The following is a 24,304-nucleotide window of genomic DNA, read 5'->3' on the forward strand; positions in this document are numbered from 1 at the left end:
GAGGCCCAGTCTGTGTGGTATCAGAGGCATCAGCAGTACAGCGTGAGGCCAAGTCTGTGTGGTATCAGTAGTACAACGTGAGGCCCAGTCTGTGTGGTATCAGTAGTACAACGTGAGGCCCAGTCTGTGTGGTATCAGCAGTACAACGTGAGGCCCAGTCTGTGTGGTATCAGTAGTACAACGTGAGGCCAGGCTGTGAGGTATCAGCAGTACAACGTGAGGCCCAGTCTGTGTTGTATCAGCAGTACAACGTGAGGCCCAGTCTGTGTGGTATCAGTAGTACAACGTGAGGCCAGGCTGTGAGGTATCAGCAGTACAACGTGAGGCCCAGTCTGTGTGGTATCAGCAGTACAACGTGAGGCCCAGTCTGTGTGGTATCAGCAGTACAACGTGAGGCCCAGTCTGTGTGGTATCAGCAGTACATCGTGAGGCCCAGTCTGTGTGGTATCAGTAGTACAACGTGAGGCCCAGTCTGTGTGGTATCAGCAGTACAACGTGAGGCCCAGTCTGTGTGGTATCAGCAGTACAACTAGAGGCCCAGTCTGTGTGGTATCAGCAGTACAACGTGAGGCCCAGTCTGTATGGTATCAGCAGTACAACGTGAGGCCCAGTCTGTGTGGTATCAGTAGTACAACGTGAGGCCCAGTCTGTGAGCTATCAGCAGTACAACGTGAGGCCCAGTCTGTGAGGTATCAGCAGTACAACGTGAGGCCCAGTCTGTGTGGTATCAGCAGTACAACGTGAGGCCCAGTCTGTGAGGTATCAGCAGGACAACGTGAGACCCAGTCTGTGTGGTATCAGCAGTACAACATGAGGCCCAATCTGTGTGGTATCAGTAGTACAACGTGAGGCCCAGTCTGTGTGGTATCAGTAGTACAACGTGAGGCCCAGTCTGTGTGGTATCAGCAGTACAACGTGAGAACCAGTCTGTGTGGTATCTGTAGTACAACGTGAGGCCCAGTCTGTGTGGTATCAGTAGTACAACGTGAGGCCCAGTCTGTGTGGTATCAGAGGCATCAGCAGTACAAAGTGATGCCCAGTCTGTGTGGTATCAGAGGCATCAGCAGTACAGCGTGAGGCCAAGTCTGAGTGGTATCAGTAGTACAACATGATGTCCAGTCTGTGTGGTATCAGTAGTACAACGTGAGGCCCAGTCTGTGTGGTATCAGAGGCATCAGCAGTACAACGTGAGGCACAGTCTGTGTGGTATCAGTAGTACAACGTGAGGCCCAGTCTGTGTGGTATCAGCAGTACAACGTCAGGCCCAGTCTGTGTGGTATCAGCAGTACAACGTGAGGCCCAGTCTGTGTGGTATCAGCAGTACATCGTGAGGCCCAGTCTGTGTGGTATCAGTAGTACAACGTGAGGCCCAGTCTGTGTGGTATCAGCAGTACAACGTGAGGCCCAGTCTGTGTGGTATCAGCAGTACAACTAGAGGCCCAGTCTGTGTGGTATCAGCAGTACAACGTGAGGCCCAGTCTGTATGGTATCAGCAGTACAACGTGAGGCCCAGTCTGTGTGGTATCAGTAGTACAACGTGAGGCCCAGTCTGTGAGCTATCAGCAGTACAACGTGAGGCCCAGTCTGTGAGGTATCAGCAGTACAACGTGAGGCCCAGTCTGTGTGGTATCAGCAGTACAACGTGAGGCCCAGTCTGTGAGGTATCAGCAGGACAACGTGAGACCCAGTCTGTGTGGTATCAGCAGTACAACGTGAGGCCCAATCTGTGTGGTATCAGTAGTACAACGTGAGGCCCAGTCTGTGTGGTATCAGTAGTACAACGTGAGGCCCAGTCTGTGTGGTATCAGCAGTACAACGTGAGAACCAGTCTGTGTGGTATCTGTAGTACAACGTGAGGCCCAGTCTGTGTGGTATCAGTAGTACAACGTGAGGCCCAGTCTGTGTGGTATCAGAGGCATCAGCAGTACAAAGTGAGGCCCAGTCTGTGTGGTATCAGAGGCATCAGCAGTACAGCGTGAGGCCAAGTCTGAGTGGTATCAGTAGTACAACATGATGTCCAGTCTGTGTGGTATCAGTAGTACAACGTGAGGCCCAGTCTGTGTGGTATCAGTAGTACAACATGAGGCCCAGTCTGTGTGGTATCAGAGGCATCAGCAGTACAACGTGAGGCCCAGTCTGTGTGGTATCAGTAGTACAACGTGAGGCCCAGTCTGTGTGGTATCAGAGGCATCAGCAGTACAACGTGAGGCACAGTCTGTGTGGTATCAGTAGTACAACGTGAGGCCCAGTCTGTGTGGTATCAGCAGTACAACGTCAGGCCCAGTCTGTGTGGTATCAGCAGTACAACGTGAGGCCCAGTCTGTGTGGTATCAGTAGTACAACGTGAGGCCCAGTCTGTGAGGTATCAGCAGGACGATGTGAGACCCAGTCTGTGTGGTATCAGCAGTACAACGTGAGGCCCAGTCTGTGTGGTATCAGTAGTACAATGTGAGGCCCAGTCTGTGAGGTATCAGCAGTACAACGTGAGGCCCAGTATGTGTGGTATCAGCAGTACAACGTGAGGCCCAGTCTGTGAGGTATCAGCAGGACGACGTGAGACCCAGTCTGTGTGGTATCAGCAGTACAACGTGAGGCCCAGTCTGTGTGGTATCAGTAGTACAATGTGAGGCCCAGTCTGTGAGGTATCAGCAGAACAACGTGAGGCCCAGTCTGTGTGGTATCAGCAATACATCGTGAGGCCCAGTCTGTGTGGTATCAGCAGTACAACGTGAGGCCCAGTCTGTGTGGTATCAGTGAGGCCCAGTCTGTGTGGTATGAGCAGTACAACGTGAGGCCATGTCTGTGTGGTATCAGTAGTACAACGTGAGGCCCAGTCTGTGTGGTATCAGTAGTACAACGTGAGGCCCAGTCTGTGTGGTATCAGTAGTACAATGTGAGGCCCAGTCTGTGAGGTATCAGCAGTACAACGTGAGGCCCAGTCTGTATGGTATCAGTATTACAACGTGAGACCCAGTCTGTGTGGTATCAGCAGTACAACATGAGGCCCAGTCTGTGTTGTATCAGTAGTACAACGTGAGGCCCAGTCTATGTGGTATCAGTAGTACAACGTGAGGCCCAGTCTGTGTGGTATCTGTTGTACAACGTGAGGCACAGCCTGTGTGGTATCAGTAGTACAACGTGAGCCCCAGTCTGTGTGGTATCAGAGGCATCAGCAGTACAACGTGAGGCCCAGTCTGTGTGGTATCAGAGGCATCAGCAGTACAGTGTGATGCCCAGTCTGTGTGGTATCAGTAGTACAACGTGAGGCCCAGTCTGTGTGGTATCAGTAGTACAACGTGAGGCCCAGTCTGTGTGGTATCAGTAGTACAACGTGAGGCCCAGTCTGTGTGGTATCAGAGGCATCAGCAGTACAACGTGAGGACCAGTCTGTGTGGTATCAGAGGCATCAGCAGTACAGCGTGAGGCCCAGTCTGTGTGGTATCAGTAGTACAACGTGAGGCCCAGTCTGTGTGGTATCAGTAGTACAACGTGAGGCCCAGTCTGTGTGGTATCAGCAGTACAACGTGAGAACCAGTCTGTGTGGTATCAGAGGCATCAGCAGTACGTGAGGCCCAGTCTGTGTGGTATCAGCAGTACAACGTGAGAACCAGTCTGTGTGGTATCTGTAGTACAACGTGAGGCCCAGTCTGTGTGGTATCAGTAGTACAACGTGAGGCCCAGTCTGTGTGGTATCAGAGGCATCAGCAGTACAACGTGAGGCCCAGTCTGTGTGGTATCAGAGGCATCAGCAGTACAGCGTGAGGCCAAGTCTGTGTGGTATCAGTAGTACAACGTGAGGCCCAGTCTGTGTGGTATCAGTAGTACAACGTGAGGCCCAGTCTGTGTGGTATCAGAGGCATCAGCAGTACAACGTGAGGCCCAGTCTGTGTGGTATCAGAGGCATCAGCAGTACAGCGTGAGGCCAAGTCTGTGTGGTATCAGTAGTACAACGTGAGGCCCAGTCTGTGTGGTATCAGCAGTACAACGTGAGGCCCAGTCTGTGTGGTATCAGTAGTACAACGTGAGGCCCAGTCTGTGTGGTATCAGAGGCATAACAGTACAGCGTGAGGCCCAGTCTGTGTGGTATCAGTAGTACAACGTGAGGCCCAGTCTGTGTGGTATCAGTAGTACAACGTGAGGCCCAGTCTGTGTGGTATCAGCAGTACAACGTGAGGCCCAGTCTGTGTGGTATCAGTAGTACAACGTGAGGCCAGGCTGTGAGGTATCAGCAGTACAACGTGAGGCCCAGTCTGTGTGGTATCAGCAGTACAACGTGAGGCCCAGTCTGTGTGGTATCAGTAGTACAACGTGAGGCCAGGCTGTGAGGTATCAGCAGTACAACGTGAGGCCCAGTCTGTGTGGTATCAGCAGTACAACGTGAGGCCCAGTCTGTGTGGTATCAGCAGTACAACGTGAGGCCCAGTCTGTGTGGTATCAGCAGTACATCGTGAGGCCCAGTCTGTGTGGTATCAGCAGTACAACGTGAGGCCCAGTCTGTGTGGTATCAGAGGCATCAGCAGTACAACGTGAGGCCCAGTCTGTGTGGTATCAGAGGCATCAGCAGTACAGCGTGAGGCCAAGTCTGTGTGGTATCAGTAGTACAACGTGAGGCCCAGTCTGTGTGGTATCAGTAGTACAACGTGAGGCCCAGTCTGTGTGGTATCAGAGGCATCAGCAGTACAACGTGAGGCCCAGTCTGTGTGGTATCAGAGGCATCAGCAGTACAGCGTGAGGCCAAGTCTGTGTGGTATCAGTAGTACAACGTGAGGCCCAGTCTGTGTGGTATCAGCAGTACAACGTGAGGCCCAGTCTGTGTGGTATCAGTAGTACAACGTGAGGCCCAGTCTGTGTGGTATCAGAGGCATAACAGTACAGCGTGAGGCCCAGTCTGTGTGGTATCAGTAGTACAACGTGAGGCCCAGTCTGTGTGGTATCAGTAGTACAACGTGAGGCCCAGTCTGTGTGGTATCAGCAGTACAACGTGAGGCCCAGTCTGTGTGGTATCAGTAGTACAACGTGAGGCCAGGCTATGAGGTATCAGCAGTACAACGTGAGGCCCAGTCTGTGTGGTATCAGCAGTACAACGTGAGGCCCAGTCTGTGTGGTATCAGCAGTACAACGTGAGGCCCAGTCTGTGAGGTATCAGCAGTACAACGTGAGGCCCAGTCTGTATGGTATCAGTATTACAACGTGAGACCCAGTCTGTGTGGTATCAGCAGTACAACATGAGGCCCAGTCTGTGTGGTATCAGCAGTACAACGTGAGGCCCAGTCTGTATGGTATCAGCAGTACAACGTGAGGCCCAGTCTGTGTGGTATCAGTAGTACAACGTGAGGCCCAGTCTGTGAGGTATCAGCAGTACAACGTGAGGCCCAGTCTGTGAGGTATCAGCAGTACAACGTGAGGCCCAGTCTGTGTGGTATCAGCAGTACAACGTGAGGCCCAGTCTGTGAGGTATCAGCAGGACAGCGTGAGACCCAGTCTGTGTGGTATCAGCAGTACAACGTGAGGCCCAATCTGTGTGGTATCAGTAGTACAACGTGAGGCCCAGTCTGTGTGGTATCAGTAGTACAACGTGAGGCCCAGTCTGTGTGGTATCAGCAGTACAACGTGAGAACCAGTCTGTGTGGTATCAGTAGTACAACGTGAGGCCCAGTCTGTGTGGTATCAGTAGTACAATGTGAGGCCCAGTCTGTGAGGTATCAGCAGTACAACGTGAGGCCCAGTCTGTATGGTATCAGTATTACAACGTGAGACCCAGTCTGTGTGGTATCAGCAGTACAACATGAGGCCCAGTCTGTGTTGTATCAGTAGTACAACGTGAGGCCCAGTCTATGTGGTATCAGTAGTACAACGTGAGGCCCAGTCTGTGTGGTATCTGTTGTACAACGTGAGGCACAGCCTGTGTGGTATCAGTAGTACAACGTGAGCCCCAGTCTGTGTGGTATCAGAGGCATCAGCAGTACAACGTGAGGCCCAGTCTGTGTGGTATCAGAGGCATCAGCAGTACAGTGTGATGCCCAGTCTGTGTGGTATCAGTAGTACAACGTGAGGCCCAGTCTGTGTGGTATCAGTAGTACAACGTGAGGCCCAGTCTGTGTGGTATCAGTAGTACAACGTGAGGCCCAGTCTGTGTGGTATCAGAGGCATCAGCAGTACAACGTGAGGACCAGTCTGTGTGGTATCAGAGGCATCAGCAGTACAGCGTGAGGCCCAGTCTGTGTGGTATCAGTAGTACAACGTGAGTCCCAGTCTGTGTGGTATCAGTAGTACAACGTGAGGCCCAGTCTGTGTGGTATCAGCAGTACAACGTGAGAACCAGTCTGTGTGGTATCAGAGGCATCAGCAGTACGTGAGGCCCAGTCTGTGTGGTATCAGCAGTACAACGTGAGAACCAGTCTGTGTGGTATCTGTAGTACAACGTGAGGCCCAGTCTGTGTGGTATCAGTAGTACAACGTGAGGCCCAGTCTGTGTGGTATCAGAGGCATCAGCAGTACAACGTGAGGCCCAGTCTGTGTGGTATCAGAGGCATCAGCAGTACAGCGTGAGGCCAAGTCTGTGTGGTATCAGTAGTACAACGTGAGGCCCAGTCTGTTTGGTATCAGTAGTACAACGTGAGGCCCAGTCTGTGTGGTATCAGAGGCATCAGCAGTACAACGTGAGTCCCAGTCTGTGTGGTATCAGAGGCATCAGCAGTACAGCGTGAGGCCAAGTCTGTGTGGTATCAGTAGTACAACGTGAGGCCAGGTCTGTGTGGTATCAGCAGTACAACGTGAGGCCCAGTCTGTGTGGTATCAGCAGTACAACGTCAGGCCCAGTCTGTGTGGTATCAGCAGTACAACGTGAGGCCCAGGCTGTGTGGTATCAGTAGTACAACGTGAGGCCCAGTCTGTGAGGTATCAGCAGGACGACGTGAGACCCAGTCTGTGTGGTATCAGCAGTACAACGTGAGGCCCAGTCGATGTGGTATCAGTAGTACAATGTGAGGCCCAGTCTTGAGGTATCAGCAGTACATCGTGAGGCCCAGTCTGTGTGGTATCAGTAGTACAACGTGAGGCCCAGTCTTTGTGGTATCAGCAGTACAACGTGAGGCCCAGTCAGTGTGGTATGAGCAGTACAACGTGAGGCCCAGTCTGTGTGGTATCAGTAGTACAACGTGAGGCCCAGTCTGTGAGGTATCAGCAGTACAACGTGAGGCCCAGTCTGTATGGTATCAGTATTACAACGAGAGGCCCAGTCTGTGTGGTATCAGCAGTACGACATGAGGCCCAGTCTGTGTGGTATCAGCAGTACAACATGAGATCCAGTCTGTGTGGTATCAGCAGTACAACGTGAGGCCCAGTCTGTGTGGTATCAGCAGTACAACGTGAGGCCCAGTCTGTGAGGTATCAGCAGGACAACGTGAGACCCAGTCTGTGTGGTATCAGCAGTACAACGTGAGGCCCAATCTGTGTGGTATCAGTAGTACAACGTGAGGCCCAGTCTGTGTGGTATCAGTAGTACAACGTGAGGCCCAGTCTGTGTGGTATCAGCAGTACAACGTGAGAACCAGTCTGTGTGGTATCTGGAGTACAACGTGAGGCCCAGTCTGTGTGGTATCAGTAGTACAACGTGAGGCCCAGTCTGTGTGGTATCAGAGGCATCGGCAGTACAACGTGAGGCCCAGTCTGTGTGGTATCAGAGGCATCAGCAGGACAACGTGAGACCCAGTCTGTGTGGTATCAGTAGTACAACGTGATGTCCAGTCTGTGTGGTATCAGTAGCACAACGTGAGGCCCAGTCTGTGTGGTATCAGTAGTACAACGTGAGGCCCAGTCTGTGTGGTATCAGAGGCATCAGCATTACAACGTGAGGCCCAGTCTGTGTGGTATCAGTAGTACAACGTGAGGCCCAGTCTGTGTGGTATCAGCATTACAACGTGAGGCCCAGTCTGTGTGGTATCAGTAGTACAAAGTGAGGCCCAGTCTGTGAGGTATCAGCAGTACAACGTGAGGCCCAGTCTGTGTGGTATCAGCAGTACAACGTGAGGCCCAGTCTGTGTGGTATCAGCAGTACAACGTCAGGCCCAGTCTGTGTGGTATCAGTAGTACAACGTGAGGCCCAGTCTGTGAGGTATCAGCAGGACGACGTGAGACCCAGTCTGTGTGGTATCAGCAGTACAACGTGAGGCCCAGTCGATGTGGAATCAGTAGTACAATGTGAGGCCCAGTCTGTGAGGTATCAGCAGTACAACGTGAGGCCCAGTCTGTGTGGTATCAGCAGTACATCGTGAGGCCCAGTCTGTGTGGTATCAGTAGTACAACGTGAGGCCCAGACTTTGTGGTATCAGCAGTACAACGTGAGGCCCAGTCTGTGTGGTATGAGCAGTACAACGTGAGGCCCAGTCTGTGTGGTATCAGTAGTACAACGTGAGGCCCAGTCTGTGAGGTATCAGCAGTACAACGTGAGGCCCAGTCTGTATGGTATCAGCAGTACAACATGAGGCCCAGTCTGTGTGGTATCAGTAGTACAACGTGAGGCCCAGTCTGTGTGGTATCAGTAGTACAACGTGAGGCCCAGTCTGTGTGGTATCAGTAGTACAACGTGAGGCCCAGTCTGTGTGGTATCTGTTGTACAACGTGAGGCCCAGTCTGTGTGGTATCAGTAGTACAACGTGAGCCCCAGTCTGTGTGGTATCAGAGGCATCAGCAGTACAACGTGAGGCCATGTCTGTGTGGTATCAGAGGCATCAGCATTACAGTGTGAGGCCCAGTCTGTGTGGTATCTGTTGTACAACGTGAGGCCCAGTCTGTGTGGTATCAGCAGTACAACGTGATGCCCAGTCTGTGTGGTATCAGTAGTACAACGTGAGGCCCAATCTGTGTGGTATCAGTAGTACAACGTGAGGCCCAGTCTGTGTGGTATCAGTAGTACAACGTAAGGCCCAGTCTGTGTGGTATCAACAATACAACGTGAGGCCCAGTCTGTGTCCTATCAGTAGTACAACGTGAGACCCAGTCTGTGTATTATCAGAGGCATCAGCAGTAAAACGTGAGGCCCAGTCTGTGTGGTATCAGAGGCATCAGCAGTACAGCGTGAGGCACAGTCTGTGTGGTATCAGTAGTACAACGTGAGGCCCAGTCTGTGTGGTATCAGCAGTACAACGTGAGGCCAAGTCTGTGTGGTATCAGTAGTACAACGTGAGGCCCAGTCTGTATGGTATCACAGTACATCGTGAGGCCCAGTCTGTGTGGTATCAGCAGTACAACGTGAGGCCAAGTCTGTGTGGTATCAGTAGTACAACGTGAGGCCCAGTCTGTGTGGTATCAGCAGTACAACGTGAGGCCCAGTCTATGTGGTATCAGCAGTACAACGTGAGGACCAGTCTGTGTGGTATCAGTAGTACAACGTGAGGCCCAGTCTGTGAGGTATCAGCAGTACAACGTGAGGCCCAGTCTGTGTGGTATCAGCAGTACAACGTGAGGCCCAGTCTGTGTGGTATCAGCAGTACAACGTGAGGCCCAGTCTGTGTCGTATCAGCAGTACAACGTGAGGCCCAGTCTGTGTGGTATCAGCAGTACAACGTGAGGCCCAGTCTGTGTGGTATCAGTAGTACAACGTGAGGCCCAGTCTTTGTGGTATCAGCAGTACAACGTGAGGCCCAGTCTGTGTGGTATCAGCAGTACAACGTGATGCCCAGTCTGTGTGGTATCAGTAGTACAACGTGAGGCCCAATCTGTGTGGTATCAGTAGTACAACGTGAGGCCCAGTCTGTGTGGTATCAGTAGTACAACGTAAGGCCCAGTCTGTGTGGTATCAGCAATACAACGTGAGGCCCAGTCTGTGTCCTATCAGTAGTACAACGTGAGGCCCAGTCTGTGTGGTATCAGAGGCATCAGCAGTAAAACGTGAGGCCCAGTCTGTGTGGTATCAGACGCATCAGCAGTACAGCGTGAGGCCCAGTCTGTGTGGTATCAGTAGTACAACGTGAGGCCCAGTCTGTGTGGTATCAGTAGTACAACGTGAGGCCCAGTCTGTGTGGTATCAGTAGTACAACGTGAGGCCCAGTCTGTGTGGTATCAGTAGTACAACGTGAGGCCCAGTCTGTGGTATCAGCAGTACAACGTGAGGCCCAGTCTGTGTGGTATCAGTAGTACAACGTGAGGCCCAGTCTGTGTTGTATCAGTAGTACAATGTGAGGCCCAATCTGTGTGGTATCAGTAGTACAACGTGAGGCCCAGTCTGTGTGGTATCAGCAGTACAACGTGAGGCCCTGTCAGTGTGGTATCAGCAGTACAACGTGAGGCCCAGTATGTGTTGTATCAGAGGCATCAGTACTACAACGTGAGGCCCAGTCTGTGTGGTATCAGTAGTACAACGTGAGGCCCAGTCTGTGTGGTATCAGCAGTAAAACGTGAGGCCCAGTCTATGTGGTATCAGTAGTACAACGTGAGGCCCAGTCTGTGTGGTATCAGCAGTACAACGTGAGGCCAAGTCTGTGTGGTATCAGTAGTACAACGTGAGGCCCAGTCTGTATGGTATCACAGTACATCGTGAGGCCCAGTCTGTGTGGTATCAGCAGTACAACGTGAGGCCCAGTCTGTGTGGTATCAGTAGTACAACGTGAGGCCCAGTCTGTGTGGTATCAGCAGTACAACGTGAGGCCCAGTCTATGTGGTATCAGCAGTACAACGTGAGGACCAGTCTGTGTGGTATCAGTAGTACAACGTGAGGCCCAGTCTGTGAGGTATCAGCAGTACAACGTGAGGCCCAGTCTGTGTGGTATCAGCAGTACAACGTGAGGCCCAGTCTGTGTGGTATCAGCAGTACAACGTGAGGCCCAGTCTGTGTCGTATCAGCAGTACAACGTGAGGCCCAGTCTGTGTGGTATCAGCAGTACAACGTGAGGCCCAGTCTGTGTGGTATCAGTAGTACAACGTGAGGCCCAGTCTTTGTGGTATCAGCAGTACAACGTGAGGCCCAGTCTGTGTGGTATCAGCAGTACAACGTGATGCCCAGTCTGTGTGGTATCAGTAGTACAACGTGAGGCCCAATCTGTGTGGTATCAGTAGTACAACGTGAGGCCCAGTCTGTGTGGTATCAGTAGTACAACGTAAGGCCCAGTCTGTGTGGTATCAACAATACAACGTGAGGCCCAGTCTGTGTCCTATCAGTAGTACAACGTGAGGCCCAGTCTGTGTGGTATCAGAGGCATCAGCAGTACAGCGTGAGGCACAGTCTGTGTGGTATCAGTAGTACAACGTGAGGCCCAGTCTGTGTGGTATCAGTAGTACAACGTGAGGCCCAGTCTGTGTGGTATCAGTAGTACAACGTGAGGCCCAGTCTGTGTGGTATCAGTAGTACAACGTGAGGCCCAGTCTGTGTGGTATCAGTAGTACAACGTGAGGCCCAGTCTGTGGTATCAGCAGTACAACGTGAGGCCCAGTCTGTGTGGTATCAGTAGTACAACGTGAGGCCCAGTCTGTGTTGTATCAGTAGTACAATGTGAGGCCCAATCTGTGTGGTATCAGTAGTACAACGTGAGGCCCAGTCTGTGTGGTATCAGCAGTACAACGTGAGGCCCTGTCAGTGTGGTATCAGCAGTACAACGTGAGGCCCAGTATGTGTTGTATCAGAGGCATCAGTACTACAACGTGAGGCCCAGTCTGTGTGGTATCAGTAGTACAACGTGAGGCCCAGTCTGTGTGGTATCAGCAGTAAAACGTGAGGCCCAGTCTGTGTGGTATCAGTAGTACAACGTGAGGCCCAGTCTGTGTGGTATCAGCAGTACAACGTGAGGCCAAGTCTGTGTGGTATCAGTAGTACAACGTGAGGCCCAGTCTGTATGGTATCACAGTACATCGTGAGGCCCAGTCTGTGTGGTATCAGCAGTACAACGTGAGGCCAAGTCTGTGTGGTATCAGTAGTACAACGTGAGGCCCAGTCTGTGTGGTATCAGCAGTACAACGTGAGGCCCAGTCTATGTGGTATCAGCAGTACAACGTGAGGACCAGTCTGTGTGGTATCAGTAGTACAACGTGAGGCCCAGTCTGTGAGGTATCAGCAGTACAACGTGAGGCCCAGTCTGTGTGGTATCAGCAGTACAACGTGAGGCCCAGTCTGTGTGGTATCAGCAGTACAACGTGAGGCCCAGTCTGTGTCGTATCAGCAGTACAACGTGAGGCCCAGTCTGTGTGGTATCAGCAGTACAACGTGAGGCCCAGTCTGTGTGGTATCAGTAGTACAACGTGAGGCCCAGTCTTTGTGGTATCAGCAGTACAACGTGAGGCCCAGTCTGTGTGGTATCAGCAGTACAACGTGATGCCCAGTCTGTGTGGTATCAGTAGTACAACGTGAGGCCCAATCTGTGTGGTATCAGTAGTACAACGTGAGGCCCAGTCTGTGTGGTATCAGTAGTACAACGTAAGGCCCAGTCTGTGTGGTATCAGCAATACAACGTGAGGCCCAGTCTGTGTCCTATCAGTAGTACAACGTGAGGCCCAGTCTGTGTGGTATCAGAGGCATCAGCAGTAAAACGTGAGGCCCAGTCTGTGTGGTATCAGACGCATCAGCAGTACAGCGTGAGGCCCAGTCTGTGTGGTATCAGTAGTACAACGTGAGGCCCAGTCTGTGTGGTATCAGTAGTACAACGTGAGGCCCAGTCTGTGTGGTATCAGTAGTACAACGTGAGGCCCAGTCTGTGTGGTATCAGCAGTACAACGTGAGGCCCAGTCTGTGTGGTATCAGCAGTACAACGTGAGGCCCAGTCTGTGTGGTATCAGTAGTACAACGTGAGGCCCAGTCTTTGTGGTATCAGCAGTACAACGTGAGGCCCAGTCTGTGATCCTCTGTTATTAATACTGCAGGTCACTCAACTCACGTAAAGTTCAGGTGGCATTTCTTTATGAGAGGGTAGACCAGGCTGTCCATGATGGGAACCAGGGCCAGGATCAGGATTGGGTTGACAGTCTGACAGAGAGGAAGCAGTACATGGGAAGAGCATGTCACACCTACAAATTATAGTATATATTTAAACAATAAGGCCAGAGGGGTATGGTATATTATTAAGACCAGAGGGGTATGGCATATTTATAAGGCCAGAGGGGTATGGTATATATATAAGGCCAGAGGGGTATGGTATATTTATAAGGCCAGAGGGGTATGGTATATTTATAAGGCCAGAGGGGTATGGTATATTTATAAGGCCAGAGGGGTATGGTATATTTATAAGGCCAGAGGGGTATGGTATATTTATAAGGCCAGAAGGGTATGGTATATTTATAAGGCCAGAGGGGTATGGTATATTTATAAGGCCAGAGGGGTATGGTATATTTATAAGACCAGAGGGGTATGGTATATTTATAAGGCCAGAGGGGTATGGTATATTTATAAGGCCAGAGGGGTATGGTATATTTATTTAGTATAGTTAGTATATATTATATAGAGTTAGTATAGTTAGAATATAGAGTTAGTATATATTATGAGTAGAGTTAGTATGAGTTAGTAGTATAGAGTTACTATATAGTATATAGAGTTAGTATATATTATATAGAGTTAGTATATATATTATATAGAGTTAGTATAGTTAGTATACAGAGTTAGTATATATTATATAGAGTTAGTATAGTTAGTATATTGAGTTAGTATAGTTCGTATATAGAGTTAGTATATAGTATATAGAGTTAGTATATATTATATAGAGTTGGTATATATATTATATAGAGTTAGTATATATAGTTTATAGAGTTAGTATATATAGTTTATTGAGTTAGTATATATATTATATAGAGATAATATATATTATATAGAATTAGTATATATATTGTATAGAGTTAGTATATATATTGTATAGAGTTAGTATATATTATATAGAGTTAGTATATATAATATATAGAGATAATATATTATATAGAGTTAGTATATATATTATATAGAGTTAGTATATATATTATATAGAGTTAGTACATATTATATAGAGTTAGAATATATATTATATAGAGTTAGCATAGGCAGGATATATAGTTAGTAGTTAGTATATAGTTAGTATATAGAGTTAGTATAGTTAGTATGTATAGTTAGTATATAGAGTTAGTATAGTTAGTATGTATAGTTAGTAGTTAATATATAGTTAGTATATAGAGTTAGTATAGTTAGTATGTATAGTTAGTATATAGAGTTAGTATATAGAGTTAGTAGAGTTAGTATATAGAGTTAGTATAGTTAGTATGTATAGTTAGTATAGTTAGTATATAGAGTTAGTATATAGAGTTAGTAGAGTTAGTATATAGAGTTAGTATAGTTAGTATATAGAGTTAGTATAGTTAGTATATAGAGTTAGTAGCGTTAGTATGTATAGTTAGTACATAGAGTTAGTATATAGAGTTAGTATATAGAGTTAGGAGAGTTAGTATATAGAGTTAGTATAGTTAGTATATAGAGTAAGTATAGTTAGTATATAGAGTTAGTATAGTTAGTATATAGAGTTAATATAGTTAGTATATAGTTTATAGAGTTAGTATAGTTAGCATATAGATTAGTATATAGTATATAGAGTTAGTATAGTTAGTATATAGAGTTAATATAGTTCGTATATAGAGTTAGTATATAGTATATAGAGTTAGTATTGTTAGTATATAGAGTTAGTATATAGTATATAGAGTTAGTATATAGTATATGGAGTTAGTATAGTTAGTAATTAGAGTTAATATAGTTAGTATATAGAGTTAATATAGTTAGTATACAGAGTTAGTATATAGTATATAGAGTTAGTATAGTTAGTATATAGAGTTAGTTTATTTAGTATATAGAGTTAGTATATATTATATAGAGTTAGTATAGTTAGTATTTTGAGTTAGTATATAGTATATAGAGTTAGTATATATTATATAGAGTTAGTATATATATTATATAGAGTTAGTATAGTTAGTATACAGAGTTAGTATATATGATATAGAGTTAGTATAGTTAGTATATTGAGTTAGTATAGTTCGTATATAGAGTTAGTATATAGTATATAGAGTTAGTATATATTATATAGAGTTGGTATATATATTATATAGAGTTAGTATATATAGTTTATAGAGTTAGTATATATAGTTTATTGAGTTAGTATATATATTATATAGAGTTAATATATATTATATAGAGTTAGTATATATATTGTATTGAGTTAGTATATATATTGTATAGAGTTAGTATATATTATATAGAGTTAGTATATATATTATATAGAGATAATATATTATATAGAGTTAGTATATATATTATATAGAGTTAGTATATATATATTATATAGAGTTAGTACATATTATATAGAGTTAGAATATATATTATATAGAGTTAGCATAGGCAGGATATATAGTTAGTACTTAGTATATAGTTAGTATATAGAGTTAGTATAGTTAGTATGTATAGTTAGTATATAGAGTTAGTATAGTTAGTATGTATAGTTAGTATTTAATATATAGTTAGTATATAGAGTTAGCATAGTTAGTATGTATAGTTAGTATATAGAGTTAGTATATAGAGTTAGTAGAGTTAGTATGTATAGTTAGTATAGTTAGTATATAGAGTTAGTATATAGAGTTAGTAGAGTTAGTATATAGAGTTAGTATAATTAGTATATAGAGTTAGTATAGTTAGTAGAGTTAGTATGTATAGTTAGTACATAGAGTTAGTATATAGAGTTAGCATATAGAGTTAGGAGAGTTAGTATATAGAGTTAGTATAGTTAGTATATAGAGTAAGTATAGTTAGTATATAGAGTTAGTATAGTTAGTATATAGAGTTAATATAGTTAGTGTATAGTTTATAGAGTTAGTATAGTTAGCATATAGATTAGTATATAGTATATAGAGTTAGTATATAGAGTTAATATAGTTTGTATATAGAGTTAGTATATAGTATATAGAGTTAGTATTGTTAGCATACAGAGTTAGTATAGTTAGTATATAGAGTTAGTATATAGTATATAGAGTTAGTATATAGTATATAGAGTTAGTATAGTTAGTAATTAGAGTTAATATAGTTAGGATATAGAGTTAATATAGTTAGTATACAGAGTTAGTATATAGTATATAGAGTTAGTATAGTTAGTATATAGAGTTAGTTTATAGTATATAGAGTTATTATAGTTAGTATATAGAGTTATTATATAGTTTATAGTGTATAGAGTTAGCATAGTTAGCATATAGAGTTAGTGTAGTTGGTATATAGAGTTAGTATATAGTATATAGAGTTAGTATAGTTAGTATATAGAGTTAATATAGTTAGTATATAGAGTTAGTATATAGAGTTAGTATAGTTAGTATATATAGTTAATACATAGTTTATAGTATAAAGAGTAAGTAGAGTTAGTATATAGAGTTAGTATATAGTTAATACCATTTACAGTTAGTATAGTTACTATGTAGAGTTCATATATAGTTTATAGTATACAGAGTTAGTATATAGTTAATAGTATTTACAGTTAGTATAATTACGATGTAGAGTTCATATTTAGTTTATAGTATATAGAGTTAGTTTAAATTTACTGTATTTAGAGTTCGTATATTGTTTACATTATATAGAGTTAGAGTATAGTTTAGTATAGAGTATAGAGTTAGTTTATAGCATATACAATTAGTATAGTTACTATATAGAGTTAGTATACAGAGTTAGAATATAGTTTATAGTATAGAGTTGATATATAGATGATAGTATATAAAGTTAGAATATAGTTTACAGTATATAAAGTTAGAATATAGATTATAGTATATAGAGTTAGTATAGTTTACAGTATATAGCGTTAGAATATAGATTATAGTATATAGAGTTAGTATAGTTACTATATAGAGTTAGTAAATGGTTTACAGTATATAGAGTTAGTATATAACTTATAGTATAGAGTTAATATATAGATTATAGTATATACAGTTAGTATAGTTACTATATAGAGATAGTATATGGCTTATAGTATATAGAGTTAGTATATAGTTTACAGTATATAGTTTACAGTATAGAGTTGATATATAGATTATAGTATATAGTGTTAGTATATAGTTTACAGTATATAGAGTTAGAATATAGTTTACAGTATAGAGTTGATATATAGATTATAGTATATAGAGTTAGTATATAGTTTACAGTATATAGAGTTAGAATATAGTTTACAGTATAGAGTTGATATATAGATTATAGTATATAGAGTTAGTATATAGTTTACAGTATATAGAGTTAGAATATAGTTTACAGTACAGAGTTGATATATAGATTATAGTATATAGAGTTAGTATAGTGAGTTAGAATATAGTTTACAGTATAGAGTTGATATATAGATTATAGCATATAGAGTTAGTATAGTTAGTATATAGAGTTAGTATATAGTTTACAGTATATAGAGTTAGAATATAGTATACAGTATACAGTTGATATATAGATTATAGTATATAGAGTTAGTATAGTTAGTATATAGTTTACAGTATATAGAGTTAGAATATAGTTTACAGTATAGAGTTGATATATAGATTATAGTATATAGAGTTAGTATAGTTAGTATATAGAGTTAGTATAGTTAGTATATAGAGTTAGTATATCATTTAAAGAGTTAATACAGTTAGTGTAAGTTGTTAGCATATAAAGGTAGATTATAGCATATAGAGTTAGTATATAATTTAAAGAGTTAAGACAGTTAGTGTAAGTTGTTAGCATATAAAGGTAGGGGACGTGGCTATAGAGTTAGTATAGTTAGTATATAGAGTTAGTATATAATTTAAAGAGTTAATACAGTTAGTGTAAGTTGTTAGCATATAAAGGTAGGGGACGTGGCTATAGAGTTAGAATATAGTTTACAGTATAGAGTTGATATATAGATTATAGTATATATAGTTAGTATATCATTTAAAGAGTTAATACAGTTAGTGTAAGTTGTTAGCATATAAAGGTAGGGGACGTGGCTATAGAGTTAGTATAGTTAGTATATAGAGTTAGTATATCATTTAAAGAGTTAATACAGTTAGTGTAAGTTGTTAGCCTATAAAGGTAGGGGACGTGGCTATAGAGTTAGTATATCATTTAAAGAGTTAAAACAGTTAGTGTAAGTTGTTAGCATATAAAGGTAGATTATAGCATATAGAGTTAGTATATAATTTAAAGAGTTAATACAGTTAGTGTAAGTTGTTAGCATATAAAGGTAGGGGACGTGGCTATAGAGTTAGTATAGTTAGTATATAGAGTTAGTATATCATTTAAAGAGTTAACACAGTTAGTGTAAGTTGTTAGCATATAAAGGTAGATTATAGCATATAGAGTTAGTATATAATTTAAAGAGTTAATACAGTTAGTGTAAGTTGTTAGCCTATAAAGGTAGGGGACGTGGCTATAGAGTTAGTATATCATTTAAAGAGTTAACACAGTTAGTGTAAGTTGTTAGCATATAAAGGTAGGGGACGTGGCTATAGAGTTAGTATAGTTAGTATATAGAGTTAGAATATAGTTTACAGTATAGAGTTGATATATAGATTATAGTATATATAGTTAGTATATCATTTAAAGAGTTAATACAGTTAGTGTAAGTTGTTAGCATATAAAGGTAGGGGACGTGGCTATAGAGTTAGTATAGTTAGTATATAGAGTTAGTATATCATTTAAAGAGTTAATACAGTTAGTGTAAGTTGTTAGCCTATAAAGGTAGGGGACGTGGCTATAGAGTTAGTATATCATTTAAAGAGTTAACACAGTTAGTGTAAGTTGTTAGCATATAAAGGTAGATTATAGCATATAGAGTTAGTATATAATTTAAAGAGTTAATACAGTTAGTGTAAGTTGTTAGCCTATAAAGGTAGGGGACGTGGCTATAGAGTTAGTATATCATTTAAAGAGTTAACACAGTTAGTGTAAGTTGTTAGCATATAAAGGTAGGGGACGTGGCTATAGAGTTAGTATAGTTAGTATATAGAGTTAGAATATAGTTTACAGTATAGAGTTGATATTTAGATTATAGCATATAGAGTTAGTATAGTTAGTATATAGAGTTAGTATATCATTTAAAGAGTTAATACAGTTAGTGTAAGTTGTTAGCCTATAAAGGTAGGGGACGTGGCTATAGAGTTAGTATAGTTAGTATATAGAGTTAGTATATCATTTAAAGAGTTAATACAGTTAGTGTAAGTTGTTAGCATATAAAGGTAGGGGACGTGGCTATAGAGTTATAATAGTTAGTATATAGAGTTAGTATATCATGAGTTAATATAGTTAGTGTAAGTTGTTAGCATATAAAGGTAGGGGACGTGGCTATAGAGTTAGTATAGTTAGTATATAGAGTTAGTATATCATTTAAAGAGTTAATACAGTTAGTATAAGTTGTTAGCATATAAAGGTAGGGGACGTGGCTCACCTGCATCTGATCTGGCTGCACAGTGAGAATTCCCTATGGAGTAGAAACAGCAGTTATCTACGCGTGTCCTTGGGTATCTTTCATTCAGGTAAACACGTCCTTCGGTGTCTTTAATATCGAATTCAAAATATCGTTTCATCAATAGTATCATGTCATTGTTGTTTGTGAGGGTTGAATTACACGTACAAAGTTTCCGTCCATGGTGGTGGCCTGGAGGGTCCATCTGGAGCCCTGAGGAGAGGGACAACGCCGTTTAGGAGGATCTCAACTGCCTTAAAATACTGGCACAGTCTACTGCCAAGGTGGAGTCTGGGATTCTATGGTACAAAGTATCCTTAATATCTAGCAGGGCTGTTTGGGTTAGGGTGAGTAGTCTTAGGGGTTAGGGGTTAGGGTGAGTAGTGTCATGACGTTGGCCTGTGGGTAAGGTTTATGACCCCCCCCATAAATACCTTTCTACCATCCCCTCTCTGAGTCTACTGAAGGACTTGAATAGCCTGTGTTAAATATAGAGAGTCTGGGAACATCAAACAAATGGGGAAAAGGAACCACATATTTTGTTAATAAAACCAGTTGGAAATATGCTTGGGAACGTAATGAGTATGTATGTCAGTTCGGTTGTCATCTGAGACATTATGACTGATGACAGGACAACATAAACTGTACCTGAGAAAAGTATACGCCCTCTAGTTATCAGAGTCACATGGAATTGTTATGCAATTGAAATGTTTGATATTGAAAATGTTTGTTAGGAGATGAAATGTAATTTTAGCTTCCGAATGAGAGATTTGGGTTTTCATAAGGAAAGTGCCCTGCTCGATCAGTGGCCCAACCCTGTGAAGAGACAGGGGTTATAAACGATGAAACACCTCCCTCCCCCTCAACACTATATAATCCTTTGACGAAAAGATAACCACGTTGTTCCAGTACGTGAGGTCTGCAGCCTCTACGTTAGAAGGACACACATGTCAAGAACAGAACTAAGCCAACCTCGGCGTGAGCTCTGGTATGAACTGGTATGAACTTTGAGCTTATTCACTACAGAAGTGCTACTTCCTAGCCGTTGAGTTAGCAGCGGCCGCTGCTAACGTGGGTTAGGAAAGGACGGACGACGGATCCAGTCTAACAACCAGACGAAGATACCACCACGTATCCAATGGACCACCATTGACATTCTTCCGAAAACAGGGAGATCTGTTGGCCAACCCGGCCAGCATCTACGACCAATCTACCGAAGCGCAGCTCAGAGTAAATATTTATAGCATTTTCCTTTTCCAAATGGGCGGTAATTTAGAATGCATAAGATAATGTATTTACGATAGCATAGCTGCTGTTTCTGTGTTCCTAAATCTTCCCGCTCTTTCATTCAAGCCCAACCCCCTTTCCTTTGTGTAACTAGCTTTCATACAGGTTCCGTCCACCAGGACGTTTTCTGTATGACATCATTGTATTCTGTGTATTTGTAATTCTGTGTGATTAGTTTAGGTATTTAGTAAATAAATAATTAAACCCAATGTTGTATTGCTGACTCAACTTGTTAGCCAGGGTTCGTGAAGATAGCCAAGAATTTACAACTTTCATTATGAGACTGAAAATAAGACAAGGGTTAATATTGACTGCTATCGAGGTAAAATATTACAAAGTATTTTAAGAGTTTATTCGGAAGATAACAGCTCTATAAACGTTCTTCCGTGGTGCCCCGACTTTCTGGTTAATTACATTTACATGATTAGCTTAATCAGGTAATATTAATTACAGAGAAATCATTTTATAAGTTAGCATGTCATATCACTTAATCCGGCATAGCCAAAGACACGACAGTAGTCTTAGGGGTTAGGATGATGAGTCTTAGGGGTTAGGGGTTAGGGTGAGTAGTCTTAGGAGTTAGGGGTTAGGGTGAGTAGTCTTAGGGGTTAGGGTGAGTAGTCTTAGGGGTTTAGGGTGAGTAGTCTTAGGGGTTAGGGGTTAGGGTGAGTAGTCTTAGGGGTTAGGGGTTAGGTTTAGGGGTTAGGGTGAGTAGTCTTAGGGGTTAGGGTGAGTAGTCTTAGGGGTTAGGGGTTAGGGTGAGTAGTCTTAGGGGTTAGGGGTTAGGGTGAGTAGTCTTAGGGGTTAGGGTGAGTAGTCTTAGGGGTTAGGGTGAGTAGTCTTAGGGGTTAGGGGTTAGGGTGAGTAGTCTTAGGGGTTAGAGGTTAGGGTTAGGGGTTAGGGTGAGTAGTCTTAGGGGTTAGGGGTTAGGGTGAGTAGTCTTAGGGGTTAGGGGTTAGGGTTAGGGGTTAGGGTGAGTAGTCTTAGGGGTTAGGGTAAGTAGTCTTAGGGGTTAAGCGATACCCCTTTAGGTATCAAAATATATATATTGAATTTGGCTATAGCCCATAGAATCCCACTGAGTAGCACATTCATAAATGGCAACAAAAAACTCACAAAATAAATCATAATAATAAGGTTTTGAAGTGTCTGTCTGAAATCTAGGAGATAGAAGAAAGCTCAGGCAATATTTTTTACACATATTTAACCCCATTTTTTGGGTCGGTTCAAAACTACCTTCATAATTCCATTATTTTTTCAAACCAGTACCAGTTACCTTCAGATGAAGTGTCTGATGGTCTGACAAACACCGCTCTAGCTCTGCCACCTTTCACTGCAGATGCAGAACATTGGCGGATCATTGGTTTGAGACGCAGCCAACGCAAAAAATATATCTAGCTGAAACAGATCTCTCTAGCTGAAACAGATCTCTCTAGTTGAAACAGATCTGTCTAGTTGAAACAGATATATCTAGCTGAAACAGATCTGTCTAGCTGAAACAGATCTCTCTAGTTGAAACAGATATATCTAGCTGAAACAGATCTGTCTAGCTGAAACAGATCTCTCTAGCTGAAACAGATCTGTCTAGCTGAAACAGATCACTCTAGCTGAAACAGATCACTCTAGCTGAAACAGATCACTCTAGCTGAAACAGATCACTCTAGCTGAAACAGATCACTCTAGCTGAAACAGATCTCTAGTTGAAACAGATATCTCTACCTGAAACAGATCTCTAGTTGAAACAGATCTCTAGTTGAAACAGATCTCTTTAGCTGAAAAAGATCTATCTAGCTGAAACAGATCTCTCTAGCTGAAACAGATCTCTCTAGCTGAAACAGATCTCTCTAGCTGACACAGATCTCTAGTTGAAACAGATCTGTCTAGCTGAAACAGATCTCTAGTTGAAACAGATCTGTCTAGCTGAAACAGATCTATCTAGTTGAAACAGATCTCTCTAGCGGAAACAGATCTCTCTAGCTGAAACAGATATCTCTAGCTGAAACAGATATCTCTAGCTGAAACAGATCTGTCTATTTGAAACAGATCTGTCTAGCTGAAACAGATCTGTCTAGCTGAAACAGATCTATCTAGTTGAAACAGATCTATCTAGTTGAAACAGATCTCTCTAGCTGAAACAGATCTATCTAGTTGAAACAGATCTCTAGTTGAAACAGATCTCTAGTTGAAACATATCTCTCTAGTTGAAACAGATCTCTCTAGCTGAAACAGATCTCTCTAGCTGAAACAGATCTCTAGTTGAAACAGATCTCTCTAGCTGAAACAGATCTATCTAGTTGAAACAGATCTATCTAGTTGAAACAGATCTGTCTAGCTGAAACAGATCTGTCTAGCTGAAACAGATCTCTCTAGTTGAAACAGATCTCTCTAGTTGAAACAGATCTCTCTAGCTGAAACAGATCTCTAGTTAAAACAGATCTCTCTAACTGAAACAGATCTGTCTAGCTGAAACAGATCTGTCTAGCTGAAACAGATCTGTCTAGCTGAAACAGATCTGTCTAGCTGAAACAGATCTGTCTAGCTGAAACAGATCTGTCTAGCTGAAACAGATCTCTCTAGCTGAAACAGATCTCTCTAGCTGAAACAGATATCTCAATCTTAAACTGACAGATTTTGATGGGGATTTTTTTTTATTATGTTATTTAGATTGATGGGTTTTATGGTTAGGGTTCTTACCTGTTGGTCAAACAGAGTCCAGAACATGGGAAGGGGGATGTAGAGAAACAGAACTTTCAGCACCATCTTCACCTGGGCCACCAGCAATTTCTGGAGGAGAGGAGGAGGAGATCAGAGAGGAGAGGAGGAGGAGAGAGGAGGACGGGGAGGAGGAGGAGAGGAGAGGAGAGGAGGAGGAGAGAGGAGGACAGGGAGGAGGAGGAGAGGAGAGGAGAGGAGAGGAGAGGAGAGGAGAGGAGAGGAGAGGAGAGGAGAGGAGAGGAGAGGAGAGGAGAGGAGAGGAGAGGAGAGGAGAGGAGAGGAGAGGAGAGGAGAGGAGAGGAGAGGAGAGGAGGAGGAGGAGAGGAGGAGGAGAGGAGAGAGGAGAGGAGAAGGAGGACGAGAGAGGAGGAGGAGGAGGAGGAGGAGGAGGAGAGAGGAGAGGAGGAGGAGAGGAGGAGGAGGAGAAGAGAGGAGGAGGAAGAAGAGGAGAAGAAGGATTTATTAATGAGTTCTCTGTGTTGTAAACATCCTTCAGTTGACTTTCATTTTCAACAGTTATATGAACTGCTATTTTGGTAGTGCTGGTTTTCCCATAGAACAATGAACATGGACCTACGTCATACTTCTCATCGGCCCAGTCCATCCAGTGTTCTCTCTTAGGGAACTTCTTGCTGCGATGCCTGAAGCGGTTCTTTACGGCAAACTAGAGAGGAGCGAAAGAACACAAAAACACTTAACAGCTCTGCTCAAATCCAGACGTTGTTGTTGAATATCACATTCACATCCTGCAGAGTTTCACATGGAAAGATACGACACTGCAAGTCTTCTACTGTCTTTATGGTATTAGACTGTCTCATCTCCTTACTGTCTGTATGGTATTAGACTGTCTCATCCCTTACTGTCTGTATGGTATTAGACTGTCTCATCCCTTACTGTCTGTATGGTATTAGACTGTCTCATCCCTTACTGTC

The 24,304-nt window shown here is 43.0% G+C and overlaps 1 protein-coding gene across 1 annotated transcript in view; it reads right to left on the bottom strand.

The window, feature by feature from the left end:
* LOC106577464 (solute carrier family 15 member 1) overlaps positions 1 to 24,304 on the bottom strand; it is a 367,351-nt gene that overhangs the window by 321,542 nt on the left and 21,505 nt on the right. The window contains exons 8-12 of the mRNA XM_082963785.1: positions 23,950 to 24,036; positions 23,352 to 23,441; positions 19,539 to 19,583; positions 19,353 to 19,385; positions 12,861 to 12,949 (exon numbers count right to left, since the gene is read on the bottom strand). Coding sequence (XP_082819911.1) covers positions 12,861 to 12,949; positions 19,353 to 19,385; positions 19,539 to 19,583; positions 23,352 to 23,441; positions 23,950 to 24,036 — 344 coding nt within the window. The remainder of the gene's footprint in view (positions 1 to 12,860; positions 12,950 to 19,352; positions 19,386 to 19,538; positions 19,584 to 23,351; positions 23,442 to 23,949; positions 24,037 to 24,304) is intronic.

Source organism: Salmo salar, chromosome 17 (genome assembly GCF_965601325.2).
Source record: "Salmo salar chromosome 17, fSalSal1, whole genome shotgun sequence".
Taxonomy (NCBI): Eukaryota; Metazoa; Chordata; class Actinopteri; order Salmoniformes; family Salmonidae; genus Salmo; species Salmo salar.